Source organism: Cynara cardunculus (assembly GCF_001531365.2).
Source record: "Cynara cardunculus var. scolymus isolate 2C chromosome LG 6, CcrdV1, whole genome shotgun sequence".
Lineage (NCBI taxonomy): Eukaryota > Viridiplantae > Streptophyta > Magnoliopsida > Asterales > Asteraceae > Cynara > Cynara cardunculus.
The window spans coordinates 5,335,742-5,354,881 of NC_037533.1; the positions used below are offsets into that span (position 1 = coordinate 5,335,742).

Below are 19,140 nucleotides of genomic sequence, written 5' to 3' on the forward strand. Positions count from 1 at the left end.
ATGTTTAATATAGTATAGATATGCAAAGGGATCCAAGTTAATAAGAAATAGATGCAATCCCTAAGTAGCTTACAACTGCCCTATGACCCTATCCTGCTAAGTGGAAACCAACAGATTTATGAGAGCGTTAGTCATTCAACAACCCGGGCTGTATAATTTTTCAGTTTCTAAAGTTTACCTTAAGAAGCTTTCGCAGTATCGGAATCTTACTGAATTCCTTTCTATAACGCTTCATCAAGTTGTGTAACATCTGTAACCCTGTAAAGTCAAGATAAAAGAAAACAAAACAATTAGAACAAACAACAGAAAAAAAATTAACAATCGTACCATGTATATTTAAGAAGAAGCAACAGAAACAATACCATTCTTGTTAATTATGTCAAGCAAAACCGTTCGAGATTTCGTTTTCAGGAGCGCATCCATGATCATAGAAAGGTCACGATTGCTGAAACAGTTCATTAAGATRAATGGGCAACTCAGTAAAGTAGTCTCCCTTAGTAGCTTCAGTATTTTTTTCCCCAAATATGTAAAACAAATAGCATAAATTTTTTTCCAAAATAACCTTTGAATTCCTTCCCCATTGCCGCTATGAGCAGTTAGACATAAAAGCTTCAGATAGCCCTTTGAAGCATCCTGATAGACAAAACATACATCCAACAATCAAAAGCAAACCAGATGACTAAAATAAATACAAGTCCAAAAATTAGCCAAAAATGAAAAAACATCATGACAGCTGAAAAGAGTAAAGAAAATAAATCTAGAAATCATTTGCCATTGTGAAACTAGAAGTCCAAAATTGGTTTTGTAATTTTGAAAAAGAACCAAAAAAATATTAATCCTGATTAAATTTAGCATGAAATGCAGCTAACTTGATGGGATGAGTCCAAAAGTAAAAAGATCAAGMAACTTCCACAATTTACTTAAAACCATTTACACAAATATGATTAGAGGAAAAAGAAAATCGRTGAAAAAGAGGCCTGCTTAGGCTTWGTCACAGAAACAACATGATCCCTTCACCACTGTGGGCCAAAGCTCACAAGCTTTCAGAGAAGGAGTGATGAATATTTCAGTGTTTAAGAAAAGAAACAAAAAGATCATGTAGATTAAGTCAAGGCACTGCATTGCCAGYGTTTTCACACATAGGAGATTCACATTAACAGTTATATCAGTTTTAGATGGAGACAAATCAGTAACGTCACCATACGAATGCTAAGAAAGAGAAAGAATAAAGAAAAAACAATGATTTGTAGGCTCGCCCCAAAATACCATAAAACTAATAGTCAGGTAAACAAGTGGAATGCTAGGCCGAACTAACAAAGTATGATGAAATACAAAAATGATACTTACTCTTCGTTTGCTTATCCCCCCATCAGCATTTAGCAGTGTATTAAGTGCCTCTTGAACTGCAAGATATCAAGCAGAAAACTTATATAAAATTACATTTCATCACCTTGTTTTGTGTTTCTACAACGTACTAAAAGATTAAAATGCCACCAACAGAACACAGAAATATTAGAGAAAATGGAAATATACATATATATATAACAAGTGGTATCTTAGTTACCTGCTTCAAAGCGGCCAGTTAAGTTATCTTCCACTAGCCTATTTGTTTTATGAGGCATTACCAGTGGCTTGCTATCTATCTCCGGTGGCTTGTTAACACCATGGGTTTTGGCTTTCCCTCTCTTCACCGCTGATGATGGTAATTTCGAGAGAGCTTGTGGCTTTAAAATGGCACACTTATTTTCATTTGTGTGAGATTTAGGTTTCTTTTTTGAATCACCATCATTTGGTAACAACTTCGCTGAAGTGTCTAGGGAAGTCTTTGCTCTTCYACCAATTGATAAGCATCCTTTCATATCTTTCTCCGCTACATTGTGATGACGTGCATCTAGAAATCTAGTTTCCCTCTTCCCATCATGCACTTTAAACGAAGTATTAAGTGGTTCAGCACAAAATGGCAATGGTTCCTCTGTATTATCTATTTTACTTTCCAATGCTGAGGCAGCAGACGAAGACCTTTCAAAGGGAACTTCTCTTTCTGTAGATTCAGTAGGAATTGCAAGATCATCATTCTTGTCATCAATGACTAACAAAGAATCAGGACTTCGCTCATTCTCCACATCCTCCACGYGACCAGAAGCAACTGCAAACTTGTCTATTACACAACCGTTGTTTTTGGACGTACTTTCAGCAGTCTGTGTTCCAGCACCATTGTAGATACTTGTCCCAGATAAACCCAACTTATTGCTGCTGTTTTTATAGAACGTAACAGGTTCGAGATCTTCTTCATCAGAATCACCCAAAATAACTGTTTCAGCATTTTGWGAGTCACCACCAATGACGCCCCTACACCTAGATGAGCCACAAACACATTTTTTGGCAGCAGCCCCAAAAACCCTTACGTAGTTATAATCGAATGTCAGTTCTTCCCCCTGAATAAMAATGTTAAAGTGTAAGTTAACAAAATTAATGACAAGAATGGTGTCAAAGTGACAACTTCGAATAACCCACAGTTGTATGTACATAAATTATTAGAAGGGTCTTGAAGTCGGAAAGAGATCTAATCTGATTAAATACATTTAAATTTTACAGGCAAAACCATGGGAGAGAAGATGACAGAGCAAGCACTCAACCTGAAGTACACCTTGAATCCACAAACGTATGTAAGTAGTCTCAAACCCATCAGGACAAGTGTGACAATCTATAATGGTGTACCGAAAGAAAAATGAATTCAAAAAACTATACATGAGAAACTACTGCTTACACAATTRCCCCCCTAGATTCTGATTTTAATCTTTAAAAAGAAAATCTTGCAAAGGAAAAAAATGATAGTCTGCCCAAAAATAATCAAATCGAACAATGAAATAAAAGCGTAACGTAAAAAAATAAAATAAGAAAATACAGCTACACAAATTGGAATTGTACGGCCTATAATCCCTCCGCGRTTGAAATAATAACCATTTGAAGATACACTCACACCCAGGATACTTTCATGTGCTGCAGATCATCTTTCACATGCCATGCTGTTGAATCATAGGTATGGGATARTTCATCTTCAAGTAAAATTAGCAAGTTTTACACCTAATGAACAAAATTTATTATAGTACCCCTTTGAATCCACATGGTGGGGAGATAGTCTCAAAATATACTCAGAGGTAGACAGTCAACGTCTAATAGATAGTATACAAAAAAAATTCATTAGACAGATGTAGAGCACCACGAGACTTTAGAAACCTCACAAGGATGAGCTCTCCAATAAATATTTTGAACAGAAGAATAACTCTAAGATCTTGTGCAAATTATAATCCAACACAAAAACTAAAATAGTTTCAAAACAGCTCAAAGACGGAGACATGAATCTACTCRATGTTGACCAAGTCATCATTAAATTTAYGTCCACCAAAACTTCACAAGTTTAACCATTTGGAAGATTCATCTACACCCAAGATAGTCTCATAAAAACTCATAGAATTGAAGTATAATATAACTAAAWGCTCCTCAGMGAGACTGCAAAAAAATTGGTACTTYGTTTTTAACCAAATCTTCGATATGAAGACATATTGTTGTAGATCAGAGTGCTGTGGGCAATGAAAGAACACATGTCATTTAAGTTTCAGAGTTTGTCCATCAATGGAAACTTTGCATCAATTGTGAGCCAGAACAAGTACATCAGAGAAAATAGAGTATGGCTCCTTTTGGAAGCCATATTTTTATAAGAAAAAAGAAGTCCACTTGTTCTTTCTCTGACATATGTACCAGCCRCTGCCATATTTTGAATGACCTTTAACACCATAATCATTTCGTAGTGGGCAAGCCCTGATAGTAAAAGCAGTTCAGCCTCTCTAGGTGGCACACTCAATTAGCAAAGAAAAAACATTTAAAGCACTCCAACCAAACTAAAAACCATCTGTGATGGCCAGTAACAGACATGCCAGAAGCTACTTTTTCGAAATGAGAAAAATTCACTAGTGCAAAAATATACTTCACATTCTTTTGCATTCTTATAGGTCAGAGGGAAAATAATTAWACAATATCATAACCTGCAGGAACAGAACCTAAATTATAAAGAGCTAAATAGATCATGGRTGAAAAATAATACATGACAAAGATTTATTTAAGCCAAATTGCAGACAGTCAGAATGAGCAAGCATATGACTAGAGCAAGTGTCCTCTTCATCGACAAGATGGACATGTGCATAGCTCATTTTACACCCAACTTGGCTCCGTAAACGAGTTATAACTCATCTTAGTCAGCCAAGTTTAACGGTYATGATTTCCCACATGACATCCAATCTGTAAGTCTACATAATTTATAAAAGAAAGGGAAAAGGTTCTCCATGTTACCAATGATTAAGGTACATATACATATCATCCAAGTACTCATGTACACTGAAAAGAGTGGAGACCCATATTGCAGTTAATGAAGTCCAATTGAGATTAGAACAGTTCATGTGGGATTTTAAAAAACAAAGTAATGCTTGCCATATATAAGTATTTTCCATGAAAATCCTTAGTTTTATGGCCTTTAGTTTTAGTCCAAAATAATACAAATAAAAGATGTGTACCTTCTTAATATCCCTTGTTGCAAAGAGTCCAATGCAAACTTCCCCATTCACCATCCACTGGCAAGAAAGAACRCAAAGTAGTAAGTTGACAAATTTAATGAAGCTTCAAACCATCCAATGGGCTTGTTGATTATTCACAATTGARTAGTCAAATTACATTGCATTCAAAGTTGTTGAAGGCTCAAGGTGCACTTAGGCGCAAAGGGGTCCCGGGGMCTAGGTGCAGGCGTGAGGCACGGCCCTCAGGAATGTGATGCGCGTCATATAAAAAAAGTATATATACACACACAGCTATACACACCAGCAGTTCTTCGATAGAGGCAGAAGGGAGAAGGGTTTAAAGCGTGAGCCATGAGGGAGAAGTTTTAAGGTCTGGGTATTTATAGAGAAAGAGGCTTAAGGTTATAAGAATTGGGTATTTAATATTAGGGTTTGACTTACGTCATTTATTCAATAACACTTTMTTTAAGAAGTCTAGGAGATAAGAAGATGAGAAAACTTATTTAATATTAGGATTTGACTTGGTTTCTAATAACTCTTAAGGCGTGCCTAGACCCACAAGGCGCCTCAGCCAAACTGCAGGGCCTTAGTGAGCCTCGACTTTAAAAAAGCCGAAGACCTTGAGCCTTATGAGCCTAGGCGTGCCTGAACAACTAGGATTGCATTCAAGTATATAATTTCAAGCACATCGTGCAATGGGCATGTCAATTTCTGTGACTACTCTGCAGAATGCCAAAAGCCAAAACGTGTATTCAGCAATAAGAGCATACCATAGACATTGAGCACATATAAGTAGCCATAAAATGCACACAGTATACAAATACTACAAACAAAAATGCAGCCAAAAGTGAACACCAATCCAGTTCAATCTAAGAGAGGTAGAATGTGGAAAAGAAGGAAACAATTACAATTCATAAACCACAGGCAACTAGTTTGACATTCACCAACTAATTGATAGGGAGAAAGTTAAAGATACTTCTATTTCTGAAGCCAAAAAGTAGTAGTATATTGATTCTACCACAAAACTATATCATTCACCAAACACAAACMATATATTTTATATGCAACAAACAACAAATTTGACATTAACCGACTAATTGAATGAGAGAAAAGCATGGTTCTCAAAATCTCTTGAGGCAGSCGCCTTGAAGCGAGGTGGCATAAAACCGCTTCTGACACGCCGCCTTTCAATCTATGTTTGAATCGTACGCCTTGTATAGTCAAGGCGGTGCATGAGGCTGTGAGCATCGCTGAGGCTTATGCCTCCACTTCAACAGCTGGATGCCTGATTCTTCTTTYTAATATTATTTCGTTTTGRCACGTCTCATMWTATMAGCTGAATCTTTGTATTTTTTCTAAAAGTCCCTTCAAGCCTTCCACGTGTCACTGTTACAACTTACAATCCCACTTTCCACTCCCACTTTGTTGATATATTAATAAAAATTCTTCATGACTCATGAACTGAGCATATTAATATTTAATACACACACACACACATATATATATATATATATATTAATAGATCAATATATTTTTTCAAAGTTACTATATCTATATTTCGAATTAGGAAAAGTGTATATAGATAATTTCTTTTAGTAATTTAGCATGATATGTATATTTTGTGTCGAATACTCCAGTCTAGTATGTGTGTGTAAACATATATATATATATATATATATATCATATGTTTTATGATTATAATGTGGCAGTGGAATAATGATTGGTATATATATTTTTTAATAAGGTATATATTTGTATAGTATATATACATGTAAATATCTCTGCCTCAGGCCCGCCTTTGAAGCTTAAGCGTCGCTTCATCAAGGGAAAACACCTTGAGGCCCAATTCCACCTTTTAGAYTATGGAGAAAAGTTAAAGATACTTCTATTTCTGAAGCCAAAAGCAGTAGTATAGTGATTCTACCACAAAAATATATCATTCACCAAGCATAAACCATGCATTACCTATAACATGCAATAAACACCAATTTTTCAGTTTCAGTTTTGAATGTATGAACATGCTTACTGAAAGGGGGAAAACATAGACAGACTAACTCCACAAGGTGATTCACYTGTTTTTAATTTGGTGAAAAAGGAAAATCTTTATTTTTACTGTCACTTCCAATGGAACAAGATTGTTCAAGGAGAAGGATAAAGAGAAATTGGTAGASTGTGTACTTAAGTGTAGTGAAACTCTAAAGCATGCTGCATAAACTATACCGTTTGGGGTGCAATGAGCTACAAAACCAAGAAGATAGCATGTGTAATTGAATAAAACTAAACCAGATAATATATCTTTAGAGTATAATCTTGAAGGAAAGGACAGACCAAGAAAGTACATAAGTAAAATCCACGTGTGTATCAACATCTTGATAGTACTTYTATGAACAATTGTTTTAATGCATAGCTTTCTGTTCTTCCAGATTTTTCAGTTGCTATGATACAGGACAGTTAAACAAATAAATGTGCCAGACACAGAGAAGGTATCCCATAAACCCCAGAATATCAGCGTTCATCCCTCTATGAATAAGACTAGACAAAAGACAACATGGTTTCACAGGCAAAAAGAGTGATTGCAATAAGTGTTTCATCATCTCTAAACTAGTTTTATATTTGGAAAAGGTTCCTGCACCTTCACCATATGCCAGGACAATACATAAGGTATAAAAGAATATCAAATTACACCATGACCGGTTTATAAAGGTAATTTAATAGTCTGAATTTCAAACCATCTAGCATTTCAAAGAGAGACCAAGACACCAATTATTTCCCGTTACCATTTATTACATTTAGGTTCTATACTTCTACTTTTATGTYTTAAAGCAACAACAAAGGTCTCTCCATACAAGCTTCTTAATCTTCAATGTGAATATTATTCCTATAAAAACAGTGTGATGGTAAGTGTACTAACCTTTTCGGTGCGGCAATTTGGTTCACAGCTGTGATTTATAAACCGTCCCAGATTTCCTTTAGCACAAGCATCTATCACCTGAAATAAAAAGCAAGCAATGTGAACAAAGCAAAAAGAAACTTTATTTAAATAACTTGAAACACTTGATAGAAATTAGGAACGGAAGTGCACAACAAACCAAAACATAATATGACAGGAATCACAACTGCCACTAGTTCTATTTTCAGTTTTTTATTGTTATTGTATTTCATCGTTACATTTTATTTATCATATTCTGTTTCATTACAGACTTTACGTATTGAGGTGAACCCTCACAGGATCGAAAGCCAAGGATGATTTGAGATGTGATGTTATATTTCATGCTCCACCCCATGCGGCATATGACCGCCACATGCCATATTGCAGACTAGCACCACACATGGCAAGGCTCCAAATCTATTTCAAATCACACCTTGCTCCATGGTGCATGCCTTAACATGGCAAGGCTCCAAATCGATTGCACAAATCGATTTCACACCACACAGCCAGTGATTGCATCGAGTCCCAGCCACGCCATCTTCTATATATTAAGTTTTTCGTGGGAAGTTAATCTTCTGAACTACTTGTAAAGACCAGTTCAATGAACTGTTTGATTTATTTACTTCATTTTGTCCCACAATGGGAACGAATGACTTGATAATTCATTCACATGGGTATTGAAAGAGCAGGCTATTTACTTTATGAATCAACTTAGAGAAGCGTTTTCAGTTATATTTGTTGTTTGGTGAGGTGCAACCCATCTTACGYATAAAGCTAAGAGATTCTAGGACTAGAAAATGATTCCTAGAATCTTTAGTTATTTTTCTTCCAAATAACCTTCTATACATCCGTCTTGCCAAAGATAGCAAGACCATGCTTTCTTCCTAATAGTCCAACACTTGCAAGGGGCCATTTACTAGGRCTAAGACAACGATATGATTACAAGAATCCACTTACACCTATACAGATATGTCTTCAATTACATGCCATATCTCACAAGAAGTCTTAAACATAAAAAGTAACTCATCTGGAAGACAACAAAATTTCCAAACAGGTTTTAAGTGAAAGACACAAAGCCAAACAGTGAGAGTAGAGGAAGACAAGTAGTAGATCTTGTGAAAGATCACGAAATTGGCAACACATAAATAAAATTCATCAATCCTTGATACAACTGAATTATAAGATATCCTGAGAATTTGTCATATACTTGAATAATGCATCATTAAGCAACCATCAAATTCATATGATCAAGTTAATTAGAGGATCATTCTAAACATCAAGAAGATCAAAGCATCAAGATAAGTATAGCTAAGAAGAATCACAACCTCAACAGGCCTTTTCACATTAGTAGCTACTGCATAAAATTTCTTTCTTATTTTACTCTTCTCCTCCATTTGGATGAAAATTTGGATTGATCAATTATATAATGATGAAATAAAAATATTAGAGACCAACAAACCTCACTGCCATTCAATGTCATGAAATAAAAATGCTTATGACCCTTTGAAGCATATTCTCTTTGCCGGGCCTCATATGCAGGCATATCAAGCACCTGCACAAATCATAAATAAGAAAGAAAAAAATGAGATAGGTAAGCACAGATCACATTTCTAGATTGAGACCTCGGTAACATATTAAATCTAAAACATTTAATACTTGCATTCTTGCATTATGAGCAATACCACAAGGAAAATGCCTCTAAAATACAGTTGACAAAATTTTCATGATAAGTTGAAAATATTCTCAAATTTGAATATTTGATTAATTTAGAATCTTGCAACAATACGGTTCCACATAACATATAATTTTACTTCATAACAGCAATCTCCCACCACATTCACATGCATTACAATGATCTGTGAAGAAGCACTAAGCAGTAAATAACCCAACAAGACCAATGRCACCGACCACCCAATAGAATGTTGGTCTTGTTTCTTTAAATTCAATAAGAAACTGCAAATTCAAGCAAGTAGACATGTTACCTCCCCCACATATTCAATAAGAAACCTTCCTTTGGGAATATCCTCTTGCAACTGAAGCCCATAACCTTTCTTTCCACATGGAAAACATTTCAGTTTGGCATACTTGCGTTTCTGGAACTGCAATCATATAGAAATGCTTGTGTCATGACCTCTTCGAGCAAACAGAGGTAATAAAAAAGCATTAAAATATAAATTAACCTGTTGATTTGAACAAAAYTCCCCGCAGGGGCACGTTCCCTTTACACATTCTATGTTCAGCATCCTATTAAGGCATTCATCCCGACAGCCCATGCGGCCATCAAAAAGAGGTTTGCAGTGGCAAACCATAATCTAACAGACATAAGTGAAAATACAAAATTAGTAACCACATTCTATCAAAATCCATAAGCAWTAAATTGTCAATTATACGACATGAATAAGCGATAATTTGTCATTTATACGACATGGTTTTAAAGTTAATATGCAAATGTCAAATCCTGCTCAGCAACTAGTGGGGGCATATGTACCACCACCTGGAGTATGAGCATGTCAAGTAGAGCCATTATAGGGGATTCCTTCCCCCTAAGACAATCAGATACAGTTGATCCATGCGACATGTGCAATTTAATGCCACTTCTACAATTAAAAAACCATTTGAYGCAAGTATTAATGAAAAACTAGCCCCATATACTTTCTGCTATAACAGATACAACTGCAGTTCCATATGAGATCAGGGATCAAAGAAAATCGAGAAAACAGAACTAATAGCATCAGATAATAGTAAAATGCTTTAACTGATAATGGCTCGCCTATCTTAGTGGATACAGGAAAATCTTAGTATGATTCTGAGGATGGTCACAACAGGAGTTCACTGTGACAGCTAATTAATAAAGCAAATCACCCCAGTGAAATAAAAAAGGAACTCCTGAGAACCAGGAAATGACTAGAATTTTATGTACTTTTGAGTAATTATTTAGGTCTAGTTCATCCGATTACARGATTGTGGTCACTACTTGACAGCCAGTTAACAGTGAAATGAACAAACTCAAAAAATAGGCTAAGTAATGCCAATGCACATATGCTAGAATCAAAGTTGCCCCACTTCAATATGTTTGTTCAAGTAATAACTGTTCAAACTATGTTTTCACCATTTGTTGTCCATCTATGGTCTATCTGACATTAGTGACCCAATGCCAAAATAATTTGGTCCTCATATCAAGTACTTCTTTTAAAACAGGCTGAATTCCCAAGATCTCTGATGGCATATCCATGTTACAATGTAAACATAAGTTCACATGTCATYAGATTCAATAAAAGCAACAAGTGAATGCCTGAACCAGATGGAGCAATCAGAATCGCAAAGCAAAATAGCACCCTAGAAAAGCAGTAAGGCTCACATGAAGCTCTGGCCCTCAACATGGAATTCCATTAATTAAAATAATGAATCCTAACTCTCTTACAAAAAACAAGTAATATAACCTCATCAATGGTCTGATTTTTACGATTGCGATGCAGAAACATGTTTGTCTTTATAAGCTTCCAAGAGGAYTGTGGAGGATCTGCAACAACATTTAGACACTTGGCTGCTTAAAAATGGCATGATTAATGAATTGACAGTTCAAGCACACAAAGATGTTTGATATTATGTCACTGGGACAAATGAGTGAGTACCTATGGGCTGCTTTTGTCCCAACTGACTGGAATTCAGYCGAGCATTACAAGCATCTTCCTCACAAGATGCATCAGATAATTCCAACTCCTCATTAATATCAGCATTTGACTTCTCTTGYGGAATTGAACAATCCGCGAAGGTTTTATCCATGTTGTCCTTACAAATCCTGCATAATATAGCAACCAAAAACTATTAATAATGTCTTACTGAAACATATAAATGAAATAAGATAGACCCAACTCATCCATTTTAAACATTCTTTGTGAGGTAGATATGTGCACAACTTCCCCATGAAAAAAATTCGGATTTCTTTTATATGATAAACCCAACACATAAAATGCACCTGCACTTGTAGGTAGTACTTTAGATTGAATCCTGAAGACTTCTCACAAGCAAACTCCATTTTACACAAGAGGTCAATTAAAGTAGAGCAAGTTCAAGAACCAAATGAGCACATAAGGCTAAACAACTAACTTCACTGCATTCACAATMAACAATGTATGGAGGACGATAAGGAAACAAGTCAAGGAGGTTCCGTAGCAAAATACCGAAGCATGCTTTCATGATGTGGTTGGCAGTGAGTAAACAGTTCCAGACCCAAGACCGGATGATAGCCTGGAAGCATTAACCACYTAATATGGTATGCTCCCTACGACAAACAGTGCCTGATAGCCACAACCAACTGTTTTTTGAATGCATGTTCTCGTTCCAAGTATGGTAAGCTATAAAGAGGGCAGTTAGACTAAAAGATGTGGTTAATTCCAGGGATGTAATTATTGAGCTAATGCAAAATATGACGGCCAACAGCACAGCAATCGCTCTGATCCAACGGTTATCACTTGGGGGCAGCGGTGTAGCATGTCAGGCAGAAGCCGAATCAAAGGATGTTCAGCAAGGTGAGCCATAATGGAGAAGAACTGGTGAACTCCATTAGGAACATTGTTCGTGCAAATTGCCTGATGATCAAAAGTAAGGATGCAGACATGCTTCATAAGGTCGTGATGGCAAGCATTAGGCTTCTAGATCTTTGTTSATCAATGATGATTTTGTTGTTAGTTTAGCTTTAGTTTGGTTATTAGTTACTTGGCATGGAGGGTGTTCCAACCAGTTATGGTTACCTTTGGTTTCATCAGTGCACTGCAAATCAACATCAGGGCCTGTCCCAACTGTCGATTGGACATGCTTGTGACTGGTAATTACTAATTAGCATGTGTCCACGTCAAAAAGGTGTTCTTTTATTTGTTTCAATAAACTTGCCAAAGGTGCCACCCTCTTTCCAAAAAAACAACTAACTTTACAATGAGCCGACATGAGTTGGGGGTTGATGCGAATGTTCAATCATTGACTAAATACAAAGTTAAGTAATATTCGCATTTGTTTTTATTTGTATCTTTTCTAGTGTAGCTACAAGGATTCTTAATCTTCCAAATTATAAACCAAACTTCCATCCATGTCAGTTGGTTGCATCTGTGAAACAGAATTTGAGCAAACGGTCAACCTTGATAATTGCCTTGCACCTACCAAGTATTTTTTGGTTTACCTCGGCAATTTTACCTACACATCTAAATCAAGCCGCTGCTTATTTCTCATGCATAAGTTTCCTAAAGAGATTATTAACAAACAAWAAAGAGATAAATTACTCCTGTAACTGGTTTGATCAAAACAGTAAAGCTCAAGCGGTAAGATACAAGCACATATAGTGAAGTATGAAAGGTCCACTAACTGAACATATGGATAAGCATCAAAGTTGCAGGTAAAGCATTCTAATCAGAGACCACTTAGGGGMTGTTTGGTTCAGGCAGAGGAATGAAAATGACAGGTAATGAAAATAGGAATGAAAATTTAGGCTTCTGGGGGAATGGGGCCCATTATATTGTACAAAACCAAACAGTTTCTTTTATTATCAATCTCATTAATTACTGCTTGATACCTCTAACCAAACACCCCCTTAGATCATATCAGCAGATCATAGATACAATTAATTGCTACATCAGAGTTTGAAGATAAATCATACCATCTGCATTCTGTTGACTCAATAGAATCTGCAAGTATAGCAGATATACGTCTCCATTTATGACAATCATCACAACACACCCAGGCACTTCGTGGTGATCCCTGCCGGTTCTCCCCCTCACTAGGCACCATAGTAGAGTTGGATAAAGCTCCAGCACTACTTCTACAACCCTCTTCAAGTACTCTAACAACACTGATTTCATGACTTCCTACAACATATAATTGAGCCTTAGAACCATATTTAATGACTAAAAACGAACAATTACAGAATCCGATGAACCAGTACTGCCATAAGCTTACAAAGTAGATAGCAGTGATTTGGGTGTAACATAAAGCATATATCAATTAAAACTCAAAAAAGATGTTCACATAAGAAGAAATCATGAACAGCTAAAGTTAAAGAAAAAAACCTGTTATTGGATCACTTTCCGTATCACRGTCCGCCTGGTCATTACCACTCTTCTCCATGAGTTTTCCCTTAGCAGGTGACTTAGCCTGTGATCCTTTCTGCCGGCAATTGRTTCTTTTCTTATTCAGTGAATCAGGAACTCTTGGCATGCTCTTGGTTATTCCTCTTGATTTCAAACTTCTCTGAAGATTTTGACCATTGGTTTTTGCACCTGAAAGAAGCTTGTCTGAGAAACAGGACTCCACCGACTCAATCCCAGCAATGCTAAAATCAGCTTTCAAGCCACTTTCAATTGTCAACATATCCATGGAAACKCCAACTTCTGTCTCCTGCAATGAAGCCACTGGTTCAACTGGACATCCGTCCCTACTAGAGGCATTGCTAGAAGCAACTCCGGTGGTAATTGACATAGATTGCCCACTAGACCATGATCCTTCAATCTGTTTCTCACCATGCTCAAACTTATCACATAATATAACATCACTTACTATTTCTGGACTAGGTATTCCACTTCCATCACCACMGTCCCCTGATTGATGAGCAGTACAATCTTTTGAGGATATCCGAAGGTCATGTAATACTTCTACAGTAGTTCCACTGATCTGGGTCTCTGGRATCACATTAATAACTTCTGAATCAGGTGAAGTACCGGGATCTAAGCACCTATTTTCAACCGATTCTCCTATTCCTATCATGTCATGAAGYTCACTGACAGCTTTGCCAGCCACCCTTTTATCCAGATTCCCATCAGAAGCCCTAGACAATGAAGCATGAGGCACCTCCTTTTCATAATTTTCCTTTATATCACATTGTAAGGTGGAGGTGTCTATCTTCACCTCCCTGTAACTTTCAAGATCTTTATCCATATCAGGTATCGTATTGAATTGGCAATTTTGAATAACTTTTGTCCCCAATTTGAACTTCAGAAGAAGGCCCTTGTTCAAAGCTCGAGATTCACTCTGTGAATTTTGAATGCTTTGATTTACGAAATCAGTATTCCTCTTTCCACCTCTACGGCCCATCCTTCCTTTTCTTGAATCTATATGGCCATTTACATCGACATTCTTTTCTACATACTGCTTAAAGATTTCATCAATTTTTCCTCCTAGTCCCCAAGCTGAAGGACGAGCTCGTTGAACCAAATCACTTCTTCGTCGTCTTCCGACATCTGCAGCAAGTAGATCTAACATTGGCCTCTTTCCAGAAGTTCTACTGCCTTTTCTTGCAGCCAGTTTGGTATCGGTTTTCTGGTTTAATGTACTCTTGCGGGTACTTCTCCGAGTTGATGAACGTTTAACCTCGTTATTTTTTTTCCCACAGGCATGATGAATCCTACTACTATCTTCTCCATCATTATCTCTCAGCTCAGACAACTCAGTTAAGACAATAGAGTTCAAAGGGTCAACAAGGACATCTGTCYTGGAGATATTGGGTTCATCCAGATTGTTAGAAGGCTCAGGGTCAGTGACTGAAAAGGGCTCACATGATTCCAAGTAAACTGATAATGTATCAGCTAAACAATTCGACTCAAAATCAGACACAAGTTCTTTGAAGTCACATGGAGTGTCTTGTGCATCTTCTTCTAGCAATATCTCGGGATCCTTATTGGCCATCAACAATTTGTGTATGAAGAAATGCTAAAATACCTTGAATTGGTTCAAGCACTAAGAATCATCAGCTTGCTTCACAACCACCATTACTTACCTGCAAACATTATTATATATATTACTTGACAAGCTAAAAGGTAAGTATACATCTTCATGACCTTGTTTGATATATTTCAGTTTATACCAACATGCATACTCCAATAGGAATATTTGGCATGCAGCACTACTTCATCACTCCTCKCTGATACATAGAAATACAGACATCCATTGCTATTATGAATTTAAACTATGATAAACAAAAAGCATGATGCATTATTTGTTTTAAAGTAGACACAAAACATGAAAAACATGAACTATTTGTGTCAATGGATTAGTTCGATCCAAAACTTGAAAGCTTGAGACATACACTTAGTAGTGTGTGCTGGATAAGTTGGTAAACATGACAATGTAATTAAGAATATTGATGCATGAATATAAGTACATATGGTCTGTAAATACACACACATGTCTGCTTCTCTCCATGTCTAGCAACATTTAAGAATCCATTTAGCCAGATACTACTCGATCCTATCAACAAATTTGAACATCCCTTTGATTGGTTAAAGCACGAAGAGCCATTAGCCTGCATGACATACATCATATACTACTCTACAATCATGGTTAAAGAAATTGCCTCAATAAGCCTAGAGGCACAGAAATCCAACTATTGAGCTTATYTGCTCAACACAAAAATAAAAAGAGGGCAATAAAACCTAACTCTAGAAGCAAACAAATAGATGCAAATACACATTTATATACACACACACATATGTACAGATATGAACATGCATCAGATATATTCAATTATAGGCTTCATGTTTGTTTTATTATAACTAATGCATATGATTGTTATGTAAACTCATAGAACATAAACAGATGAATGTTTGCATATTTCTATTATGAGAGATAAAGAGCAATCATGTGATGTTGCATGGCAATAAGTTCAATTGAAAACCCTCCCAAAATTGATATATAGKTTAATGCATACACAAATGTATCAAACAAACCCTTCACATGTTTATACCTCTTACCTTATTGAATCAATWTATTTAACTATGATGACAAATTAGCACAGAATCCTTTGTCATGATGCAAATAATGGCTCTTAATTGGTCAACCAATGAAAGGTAGTTTCAAGTTTCTTTTAGTTAGACACTAGTTTTTCATGACTAACAGGGCATCCTAGATAGCAACAGCAAAAGATGAAAACATTGTTTGAGACTTGCMAAAAATTGAGTCTACTAAGGAGGCAAGCTGTGTGGTTAGTGCATAAGTCGCTCATTTGAATCAGTATGAACTCTTTCATGTCATTCACATGTAGTGTCTTCTGCTTCTACWATCAAAATCTTGCAATTCATATTTAACCCCTAGTAAGTCATTTCTAACAAGAAGAAATAGCAAACCACCATTGGTTGGTTAAGGTACAAAGAGCCATCCTCTTACATCATATGTTGCCATGTACTTGAGCTACAACTGTAACTAAATATGTTGCCAAATAAGCTAGAGATGTAAGTATGTAAAAAAAAATTACTTAGCTCACGAGAGAACACAGACAAAAACATTAAAAGAAACAGGTATATGGAAAATAAACGCACAAATCCATGCACATACATATGGWACATACTGATATTGATGAATCAATGTTTGCAATTAATAGGCATATGCATATAAACATACAAACAGACTATTATATATAATATTTACTTCCAAAATTTAGTCAACTGCTCAACAAGTAGACCCGTCATGGGTTTCACAATTCATGTATGCTTGTCTGTAAATTTTGGGGGTAGGTGCAAATGTGCAAAGTATTTACTATTTAGTATGAGAAAGAAAGTGGCAATCATCAACCAAATAGGCTGCATACCAACTCATTCCATTAAAATGTCCCCTGAATAATAAAACGCTAGTTACCGCAGACATAAATACACCAAACAAACATTAAAAATCACAATAACCATCAAAAGAAGGAAGACGACTTAGAAAGAAAAAAAAAAGGAAAGCAAAAACCCTAGAAATYAGAGCGATAAACTCCCCCAATTAAAACCAAAAAAACCTAGCAGAAAGACTACATTACCAGGTCAATGCCGTTGCAAATTACAAAATACGCAAACACCCACCCACCCACCGACACAAAAAGACCTCAACAATTTCGTGAAAGCAAAAAGACCCAAAGCTCATCATACCTGAAGAGGAAGGAATCAGTAAGCAAAATCGAAAGTTGGAGGCGTCGTTGGAGAGCAAGAATTTGTGATTATATCAAGAGGCAAGCGGAAAAGCACTTTGGAGAGAGAAAGGAATCGTCTTGGCGCTGTAGAGAAACACGTTTGGTTTGGGGGAAATTTAGAAGAAAGGTCTCCGACCCCCAAACATTTATTTTGGAATTCTGTGTATCGAACTCCCCCAAAACACCTTGTTACGTTTTACGTATGTAATTGCAAMTTGCAAATATCAATAAATAAATAAAATAAGAATCGGATTTTAGAAAAAATATTTGGAAAAACGGAGTTTGAGAGGTGAAGGATAGGAGATAAGGTTAGTGATTCGTAGGCATAGCAACGGGACGGGAATAAGGCGGGTTTTATAGTCCCGACCCTGGCCCCGGTTTAAAGGAACATCTCTGGTCCCGGTCTTTTACGGGTACAGAGATTAACATATCGTCCCCGGTCAAACATCTATCAATCCCCGAATTCCCGGTCAAACCCCATAAATAATATCCTTTAATTTGATTCTACTAGGGATCCCCGGCCCCATCCCCGGTTTGAGTCTACTGGAGATCCCCGTCCCCTCGTCCTGTTTTAGCGGGGAATCCCGTCCCATTCGGGTCGGGTGAACCGGGTTCCCCACCGGATTGGCGCAAATCACCATCCCTAGTGATTCGGTTTAGATTACTAGAAATCAACGTAATCTGATTTAGGGTGTAATCTGAATAACCCACTTGAGATTTAAGTCGTTTTGTTTTCGAGTTAAATAGGTTGGTTAAATGGTTTTAAGTCATTATGTTTTCGAGTTAAATAGGTTGGTTAATCGAATAAGGATAGTTTTATTTTCGATTAAATTTTTACTATTTCGTTTAGACCAAATAACACATTATATTAATATTTTATTTTTATACAAATAAATTGAATAACATACTATGCTAATCTATTTTAWTGTTAGATATTGGTTTTTACTTTATTCTAGATAATATATATTTGTTAGATATGTTTTTTCTTGATGTGTAATGTGGCATGAAAAAATGTTTTTTTACGGATTTTTTTTCTTAATTGTGGATATCTGGACCAGTTTGTACGCACCTTGGTTAACTCAAGCAACCCTAGAGAACAGTCAAGAAAATCTCTAGTGACCTTGTAAGACTTGAACTGGTGACTTCTAAGAAAAATCCCCAAAGACCCACGCTAATTGTTGTTTTTTTATGGATATTGGTTTTCATTGAATCGCGTTTTTACTTGATACTAATTCAATTATTTATGAAGGGTTTGGATTCGAGTGAGAATGGAAACTATGATGAAAAGGTAAGAAAGAACGTTCACCCTTTGATCAATTTTAATTGAATATCAATAATAATGAGATGCACTAGATCAATTCATGTGCGGAACACAATGAATTGGGTGGGAGTGAGATTAAGGTGGCGTTTGTTTTTTAAGAGGTGCTGAAGTCTGAAGTCTGAATTCACTTCTAAATTTTAAGAGGTGGTGCTGAAGTCTGAAATCTGAATCAGTCAGACTGTTTGTTTTACGTCTGAAATCTGAAATCTGAATCAGTCAGACTGTTTGTTTTTCCATCTGAAATCTGAATCTGAAATCTGAATCAATAAGACTGTTTGTTTTTGTAAACTGACAAGTGGTGCTGAAGTCTGAAATCTGAATCAATTTATTTCATTTAAATCTGAAATATCCAATCATTTAAACCATTTGTAAACTGCCATATATTTTTAACACATTC

General features: G+C 36.2%; 1 protein-coding gene across 1 annotated transcript in view; it reads right to left on the bottom strand.

Annotated features, from left to right (window-relative positions):
- LOC112514964 (histone-lysine N-methyltransferase ASHH2) overlaps positions 1 to 17,568 on the bottom strand; it is a 20,339-nt gene extending 2,771 nt beyond the window's left edge. The window contains exons 1-15 of the mRNA XM_025121617.1: positions 17,382 to 17,568; positions 13,554 to 15,256; positions 13,145 to 13,352; positions 11,130 to 11,296; positions 10,938 to 11,017; positions 9,678 to 9,809; positions 9,480 to 9,596; positions 8,957 to 9,049; positions 7,480 to 7,557; positions 4,569 to 4,625; positions 1,565 to 2,435; positions 1,348 to 1,403; positions 563 to 633; positions 363 to 445; positions 175 to 258 (exon numbers count right to left, since the gene is read on the bottom strand). Coding sequence (XP_024977385.1) covers positions 175 to 258; positions 363 to 445; positions 563 to 633; positions 1,348 to 1,403; positions 1,565 to 2,435; positions 4,569 to 4,625; positions 7,480 to 7,557; positions 8,957 to 9,049; positions 9,480 to 9,596; positions 9,678 to 9,809; positions 10,938 to 11,017; positions 11,130 to 11,296; positions 13,145 to 13,352; positions 13,554 to 15,165 — 3,709 coding nt within the window. The 5' untranslated portion in view covers positions 15,166 to 15,256; positions 17,382 to 17,568. The remainder of the gene's footprint in view (positions 1 to 174; positions 259 to 362; positions 446 to 562; positions 634 to 1,347; positions 1,404 to 1,564; positions 2,436 to 4,568; positions 4,626 to 7,479; positions 7,558 to 8,956; positions 9,050 to 9,479; positions 9,597 to 9,677; positions 9,810 to 10,937; positions 11,018 to 11,129; positions 11,297 to 13,144; positions 13,353 to 13,553; positions 15,257 to 17,381) is intronic.
- Between the last annotated feature and the right edge of the window lie 1,572 nt (positions 17,569 to 19,140).